Source organism: Myotis lucifugus, unplaced genomic scaffold (genome assembly GCF_000147115.1).
Source record: "Myotis lucifugus unplaced genomic scaffold, Myoluc2.0 scaffold_2112, whole genome shotgun sequence".
Classification (NCBI taxonomy): Eukaryota; Metazoa; Chordata; class Mammalia; order Chiroptera; family Vespertilionidae; genus Myotis; species Myotis lucifugus.
Window position 1 is genome coordinate 1592 of NW_005873160.1, and position 8331 is coordinate 9922.

An 8331-nucleotide genomic window follows, 5' to 3' on the forward strand; every position below is an offset into this window, starting at 1 on the left:
GCTAACATATGGCCAATTTTGGTGATGATTTCATATGTATTTGAAATACTTGTTTCCTGTTTGAGTGTAAAGTGTGTTCTCTCTGTCTCTTGTCCATCTCTAAGGGAAGCCCATTCAATTCTCCCACAATGATTATGGAGTTTGTCAGTTTCTGTGTTTAAAAATCTGGAGAGATATAGATATAGATATAGATATAGATATAGATATAGATATAGATATAGATATAGATATATATGGCAACATTAAATGTCCCTGACTTCTATTCTTCCTTCAAGGACGGGATTAAATGTCTCCTCTTAGATTTGTGACTTGGGCAGTGAGAGGGGACGGTTGGGAGGAATCCTTTGCTGAGATGGCTCTCCCAGCTCCCCACTCCTCTTCTAGCCCTGGCTCCCCCCACCAGCACCCCTCTAACATCCTCGTCCTAGGAGGCAAATGGCCCTGGCTCTTGAGGGACCACTCCTTCCCCTGGGCCCCCCTGGTATCTGTCCACACGGCTGAGGAGCCTCCTAACCCAGGTGGCCCCGTCGGGCTCTCCCCGGGCACATCCACAAACAAGCTGCCCCCCCGCCCCTGGGGGCTGCCAGCAGGTGCACTGTTTCCACTTACAGAGGAGGGAAGGAGCTGAGTCAGATGACTCCCCAAGAACCCCTGTGGGAGGGCGCAGAGGGGAGCCATGCCCGGGCCAGAGGGACTTGGAAGCCCAGCTGATCACAGGCCTTTCTGTAGACCAAGAACCAAGGCCCGGGGAGCACCATGGGTTGGGATCTGTGGGACCATAAGCAAGTCAATTAGAGCCTCACACTGAGGTGTCTGAGGCCCCACCAGGACCCCCACAGCCCAGCCCAGGGGCCTGTGTGGCTCTCAGGGGAACAGTTGGGATTGAGCCACTGAGGGGGCAGCAGAGCGTGGGGTCTGCAGGCTGCGGGGGGCTCTGGGTGGCTGGTGACAACCCTGACTGGCCCATTTCACCCCAGTTCTGGACACGGCCGGGCAGGAGGAGTTCAGTGCCATGCGGGAGCAGTACATGCGCACGGGGGACGGCTTCCTCATCGTCTTCTCGGTCACGGACAAGGCCAGCTTCGAGCACGTGGACCGCTTCCACCAGCTCATCCTGCGCGTCAAGGACAGGTGGGCACAGCGGGCGGGCTCCCCGCTCCTGGCTCCCAGCAGCCTCTGTCTTCCTGTCTGTCTGTCTGTCTGTCTGTCTGAATCCCTCTGATTTTCAGGTGAAAGCTAAGGCACGAGGGGCAGAGCTGAATTCAGACCTTGTTCTGTCCGACTCCTACCCTGGTTCTTTCTATGGGGTCAGACTGTTCCAATTTAACCGATGTTTTATTACAAAGAAAACGTGGATTTTTTCTCCAGATTACATTGTAATTGGTTAAATTGCATTTGAATGCGAGCCCCCCAATTAAAGGCTCTTTTTCCCCCCTTAGCTCATATGGAGTAGCTAAATAATTTGGAGTCTGTTTTAAGCCTGATTGTTTTTTTTTCCAGTTAATTGCATCTTAAAGAGGCAATGTAAAGAAAGTAAAAGGGCAAACTTTGAGCAAATCTCAGTAAATTCCCAAAATTCAGTTAACACCTATTCCAAAGGCAAAATGTTAATAACTTTACAAGGTAAAGGGATACACAGTTCTCTCTCTCTCTCTTTCCCACCCCCCTCTCTCTCTCACACACACACACACACACACACACACTCTCACACACAAACCTCTAAGAGAGAAATGTGGGTTAAAACCCTGACCATAGCAATCTCAAAAGAGAAAACATAAATGACTCGGATGTGGGTAAATACTCAACCTTCTAGCTGTTAAAGAGGTGCAAGGAAATATCATCAAGTTCCGTTTCCACCTGCCCGATTATGATTTTCTTAGTAGAAGTAGCCAGCGCTGACAGCTGCTGTGAGCCGGGCGTTTACTCACTGTGGACCGTGTTGGGCCACATGTGTCAGTGGGCGTCTCTAAGGCAGACATGCCCTTGACCCCGCCTCCTCCTGGGAGCCATCCCGATTCTGCAGCCGCCATTCATTGAGGGCCAACTGTCCGGCCCACCGTGGCCCTGGCGCTCCTCACGAGTCACTGCCGACGGCCACGGCAGCCGGCACGGTGGGTGCATCTGGGGGGCCGGAGGTGGTAGGAAGCAGGTCTGGGAACCCCGCCCCTGGCCCAGGGGCCCCTCCGTGTCCTCACTTAGTGCTGAACCAGGGGTTCCCTGGAGGGCCCCTCACTCACCTTGGAACAGGCCTAAGCCTGCAAACCAGGGCAGGCAGCAGCCTCGGGCCCCTCTCCCTTCCCGGAGGTCTGTGTGCTGTGTGAGGCCTGAGGTGTGGCTACGCTGCCTTCAGGGGGGTGGGGACAGCGAGACCTCACAAGCTGCTGTTCCTTGTTTCCCAGGGAGTCGTTCCCGATGATCCTCGTGGCCAACAAGGTCGATTTGATGCATTTGAGGAAAATCACCAGGGAGCAAGGAAAAGAAATGGCGACCAAACACAATGTAAGTTGCGTGTGTGTGTGTGTGTGTGTGTGTGTGTGTGTGTTGGGGGTGCCAGGGGGTGTGTAAAAGTCACTCCTGCCGTCCTGGTCTGTGTGGATGGAACGTGAGCCTCGCTGGTAGTGGGCTGGGTTCCACGGGGAAGCTTGGCGGGCAAATGCGATGGTGGGATATTTTGTGAAACAGAACAACGGGCCAGAGAGAAAGGACCCTCGTGTCAGTCATTAGAGGCCCTCATGTGGGGAGCAGGTGCCCTCACAATGGACTGCAAGCTGCGGGCACAGCACCTCCCGCCCTGACTCAGCAGAGCATCGCTGGGCTGTGCCGAGGGCAGGCTCTGTCCCTGTCTCCGGGCCGGTTGCCTGATGACGCTCAGACTCCTCGGGTCAGCTGCCAGGCGCTGTGCTGGGGGCACCCTCACAGCCACACACTGAGGTGGATTCGATGATCTCCTTCTCCCAGGGACTCACCCTGAGGTCCGCCCAGGCCACAGTGTCAGCAGACATGCTATGCGTGGTTAGTTCTTGGTGACACCCCTTTGCCGGCTGGGTGGTGCTGGGTGGTGCTGGGTGAGGCCACTGGACGCTTCCGGCCTCTCCCCTGCATCGGCACAGCCCCTGCCCCAGCCTCATTGGCCAGGCATGTAGAAGTCTGCCCTGACTGCCTGGAGGTCAGTAGAAATAGCGGCTGCCCGGGCCCTCTGCCCCGTGGGCCCAGCTCTGTGAGCAGAGGAAGGGGACTCACTGCGAGGTCGTTCTGCTTGTCTCTGCTTTCTGTGTTCATGCTCATATTCATTCAGCACCCCTAGGCCGGGAAACACAACTCCTTTCCTTCTGGTGACAGCAGACAAACAGACACAGCAGGTTCGAGGGGGTCAGAAGGTGACATGTGCTGGGGAAAAAGTAAATCGGGGAAGAGGGTTGGGACTGTGGGGTGCAGTGGGTGCTTTTCCAAATAGGTGGCAGGGAAGGCCTTGCTGGGAGGGTGCATGTCAGCCAGGACTCACAGGAGGCGAGGGACTGAGCCCTGCGGGTGTCAGGAAAGAGGTTCCAGCAGAGGGAGTCATCGGCGCAGAGGCTCTGAGGCGGGAGTTTGAGGAACAAGAGGAACAGCAGGAGGCCTGTGTGGCTGGAGCAGGAGCAGGAGCAGGAGGGGTGAGTAGCAGCGTGAGGTCAGAGAGATGGTTTAAGGCCTGTGGACTTTCACTCAGAGCGAGAGGGGAAGCCGTGGAGGGTTGTGAGTGAGGAGTGACGTTGTCTGATCATGGCTGAGCAGCTTCGCCCAGTGGCCGTGTTGAGAATGGTCTGTGGGGGCCGGGGTGGGACTGCGGCAATAACCCAGGGCAGGCCGACGTGGGCCAGTGGGGCGCACGACGGTGGCGAGCAGTGGATGCGTTCTGGGTGTATTTCTAAGAGAGACAACAGAGTTGGTTCACAGATTGGATGTGAGGAGAGAGCGAAGGAAAGGAATGGGGGTGACTGCAAGGTGTGGGGCTGAGTCACTTTCAGAACACTGAGTGACCGTCACTGGGCCGGGGGAGGCTCCAGGAGCAAGTGTGTGGGGAGACGAGGAGCGTGGCTTTAGATCTCCTCAGTTTGAGGGTGCGCAGTCCTGGCTGTGGGGCAGCCTGGCCTTGGGCTTGCCCGCCCGCGTCCTCTCAGGGCCCTGGGAAGAGGAGCGGAAGTGCCCGGGTAGAGAAATAGACTCGGGATGAAAAACGAGTAGAATCAGCGCGTATTTTAGTTTGATAAATGAAAGTCTTTAGTCTTCCGGTATAGAAAACGGTCACGTGAATTCTATTTTTAAGGAGCTATTAAATATCTCTGTGGCTGGAGAGCAAGAGGGAATTGGAAAAACTGTCAGTGGAACTTGCAGAGGGAGAAGCCACCACGGGACTTGGGGGTGTCGGGCCAGGGTTCTGCGGGGCTTTGAAAGCATCCGGCTCCCAGGGCCCCTGAGAACGCATGTGGCCTCAGTGCCCCTTTCACCGAGAGGGAGCTTTGCCTTCCAGATCCCATACATAGAAACCAGTGCCAAGGACCCCCCTCTCAACGTGGACAAAGCCTTCCATGACCTGGTCAGAGTGATCAGGTGAGCGCGGGGCCCGCCCTAGGAACAGGGCCCCTGGGCAAGGTGGGCACCAGGAGGGCCGGCTCTGAGGGGAGGCTGGGCACTTTGGGCCTGTTTTTAGATTTCTTCACCCGCCCCTCTTCCCACCTCCCTTTGCTCACCCCACTGTCTCTGAGTGAAGCTTCACTAGCTGACGGGAGGTGCCTGCTGCCTGAGGCTCCGGCTCCTCTCGGGGTTCCCCTGGGTCCTGCAGCGTGGCCTCCCTGGGGCAGCTCCCTCCATCCTGCCCTCCGTGTCCCCCCAGCACCCCAGCTGTCCTTTGACATTTCACCTGAACGCCCAGCATTCTGACTCCCAGGCTCAAAGCTCAGGGGGTGTTGAGCATGTGTCCCTTTGCAGACCCCACACGCAGTCCGCCTACAGGATTGTCAGAAACCCCAATCAGTAGCCTCTCATACATTCCTCCGCAGTCACCTGGTGCTGAGGAGCCTGACACAGCCTCCCGGCTGGTCTCCCTGTCACCCACCTTTCCCATTTCCAAAGTCTTCAAGTTAGGTGTGAAACCACATACAGGGCTCTAACGGTGTCCTTCCTGGCCGCCACCCTCAGCCCCCAGCACAGCAAACAGGCAGGCAGACACACACACACACACACACACACACACAGAAACACACACAGACACACACACACAGAAACACATACACAGACACACACACGCACGCGCACTCCGGCTGTGGCGTTGCAGGCTGCATCTCTGCAGTCTCGAAATTATTTTCCTCGAGGGCATTTTGCCTCCAGTTAGGATATGCTATCACCAGGAGGTGGCGAAGTTTTGGTTACAGACCTGTAGTTCCCAGGAGAGGTTTTAGACACAGGAACTATGAACAGAAAACATGTATAAAGCTCGTACTCAGCTGACCTGTCATTTTATTTAAAATATGAAACATGGAAATAGAGGGGAACATTATATAACACATAACGTAGAGTATGATTTAAATCGATGTGGCCACAGCATGATGGCAGCAGTTCTCAGCAGTAGGATGAGACACTGTCCAGGCCACGCCCTCCTTCAGCACCTAGGACAGCAGCATCTCTGCCACTCCCACCCCCCACCCCTAACCCCAGCCTCCCTGCCTCAGACCCAGGGCCAAGGGAGGGAAGGCACAGGGAGAAGCAAAGCCCATTCTGACGTTGACTTTCTGCCTTTCATTGTCTCAAAAGGCAACAGATTCCAGAAAAGAGCCAGAAGAAGAAGAAGAAAACCAAATGGCGGGGAGACCGGGCCACTGGTACCCACAAACTTCAGTGTGTGATATTGTGATGGGCCTGGGGCCCTGGGCACAGTCACCGTGAACTGGCCAGCCCTCGGGACCCCTCCACTGCCTAACCTCACCGGGAACTGTTTCTAACCATGACCCTTGACCCGAGGACTGGGCGCAGGAAGGGAGATAGGGGGGGTGGGCAGGGAGGAAAGGGGGTGCAGCTTCCTCGAAAGGGCACAGGCTTCGGGTCTCACAAGGCACAGCATCCGAGCCCCGCGTGTGATTCAGCCGGCTCCTCCCGTCTCCTGGCGGCTGTGTTGTTTCTTTGAACTGCGTAGTGTCGGTTCGATGTGGACGTTTACCCACCACGTACAGAGTACGAAACAAGCCATGACCCAGCTCCCGCTTGTCTCCAGTCCTCGGTGTCTGAGCTTGGGCGTCTTTTGTCGGTTTTTAAATTATTTTAGTGATCACTGTTGTCTCGAGGGGGTCTGTGCCCGCTGTCTGGGGGAGTTTCACCCTTCAGCAGATCCCTGACAACACGTCCGGAACATCGTGGTTGTTTTTCGCTGAGTTTTCCCGGCAGTGCCAAACTCACCTCACTATGAGGGACAGTGACTGGGAGGCCTCAGGGGCAGCAGTCCCTGCTCGTGGCCTGAAAATGGGAGCCAGCAGGAGGGTTTCATGGCCGATATCAGGAAACAGAATCTCATTTTGCTGAGGGGAGAGGCTGGCGCGAGCTTGCCAGCTCTTTTTTTTTTTTAATATATATATTTTATTGATTTTTTTTACAGAGAGGGAGGGAGAGGGATAGAGAGTTAGAAACATCGATGAGAGAGAAACATCGATCAGCTGCCTCCTGCACGCCCCCTACTGGGGATGTGCCTGCAACCAAGGTACATGCCCTTGACCGGAATCGAACCTGGGACCCTTCAGTCCGCAGGCTGCCGCTCTATCCACTGAGCCAAACCGGTCAGGGCAAGCTTGCCAGTTCTAAAAGGGGTTTCGTGATCCTGGAGATGTAGAGACTCAAGGGCACAGATCTGCCCGAGTGTTCGTGTCTTTCCCCGTCGGCCGGGGCTCAGTCTGTCCCCACTGGCCTGTGCGGCCCACAGCTCTCCGTCACAGACACACTGACAAGGCCTGCATGCTTCTCTACGCCACTGTGCGCTCATCGGGGCACCATCCAGGGATTCTGGTTTGTGCTGAACCTGACGCAGAAGTGATCCAATACTGTTGTTACCTAAACAGCACCAACGCCCGAAACCGTGTTCCCTCTGAATCAGCTGACGACCACTCCTGAAGCCCAGTGAATCCTTTGCAGAGTCAGCATTAGGCCGCCTTCCTGGCTCATACTGACAAGGCTTGTGTTAACCTCTCAGATCTTAACTGTAACATGTGATCAGAAGAGAAAGGAAGGTTGAGGTGAAGACATCGCTCCCACACCCCTGTTTCTACGAGGGGGCAGTCCCCCACCTCCCTGGTGATGTCCCCCTCCCCCTCAGTGCTGCTGGTGAGAGCCCAAGACTGGATTTGGGGGCCGGGGTGGAGGGGGGCAGGGGCAGCAGGCACGGCATGACCCCTGAGCGGAGGTCAGAGATGAAGTGGCGCACCTTGTGACCTTATTTTCCAAATGTTACCAATCGGGTCACTGGGCAAACTGGAGCACCCCTCGCAGGTGGCCTGGCCACTGTTTGGAGAAAGGACCAGGGAGAGCGAGTGCCCGGCTGGACATCGGGACGCCGGACCCTTCTCCAGCTCTGAGGGAGCACCGAGGGGCCAGCCCGGAGGGACCTGCTGCAGAAGGAAACAGCCGAGAGTTTTGTTAGTTGGAAGTCAAACTTCTTTATGTGTCTAAATGGCCCTTTCTTTTCTGACCCTAAAAGAAAGGATAATAAAGAACATTCCAGATCAGGCACCTCACAGCTCCCCAAGAACCTATCCTGCTAATGAATGGGCATCTTAAACACTAACAGGACCAGGCTCTTTCCAACCCGTATGCTCCCCTGAGCCATGGCCCGTGTGCCCTGTGGTGGCAGCCGCAGGCTGGTGAGGGCGAGGCAAGGCCGGTGGCAGGAAGTCGGGCGGAGATGTTTGTATCGAGGCAGCGGTGGCATGGGACCAGGGGCCCTGCACATGGGGCAGTGTCCACCGTCGGTAAACATCTCCCGGACACGGACCACCACCAGTGCACCTGCCCACGGGGGAGCCTGCAACGCCCTGAGCACTATGTGGACAGTCTCGGAAGCAGATAAGCTGACCTAGACTGAAGCCCTTGGCTGTGAAGATAACAGACAAGGGGGTTCCAACCGCTCCCGGGCCTCCCGCCCAATGGGCAGTGCATCTGCCCTGCCTGGCCCCATCTTTTAGGGCATCCATCCTGCACCCAGCCCCCAGCTCCACTCCTCAGTGCCCGAGAGGGAACCTGGGTCAGGGATGGCCTCCGTGGCCTCTGCCGTGGAGCCAGTGGTCAGCCTCCATCTCCCATGACCTCCTTTTCCTC

General features: G+C 56.2%; 1 protein-coding gene across 2 annotated transcripts; it reads left to right on the forward strand.

Moving 5' to 3' along the window:
* The first annotated feature begins 954 nt into the window (after positions 1-954).
* MRAS (muscle RAS oncogene homolog) lies at positions 955-6301 on the forward strand. Of its 2 annotated transcripts, XM_006108334.3 has the most exons (4): positions 958-1131; positions 2400-2499; positions 4508-4587; positions 5788-6301. In XM_006108334.3, the coding sequence occupies exons 1-4, from the start codon at positions 1013-1015 to the stop codon at positions 5885-5887; spliced, it is 399 nt and encodes a 132-aa protein (XP_006108396.1). In that variant the 5' UTR covers positions 958-1012; the 3' UTR covers positions 5888-6301. The 2 variants fall into 2 exon arrangements, with proteins under 2 accessions (XP_023604708.1, XP_006108396.1); XM_023748940.1 differs by lacking the exon at positions 4508-4587 and having other exon boundaries at positions 955-1131.
* The last annotated feature ends 2030 nt before the right edge of the window (positions 6302-8331 follow it).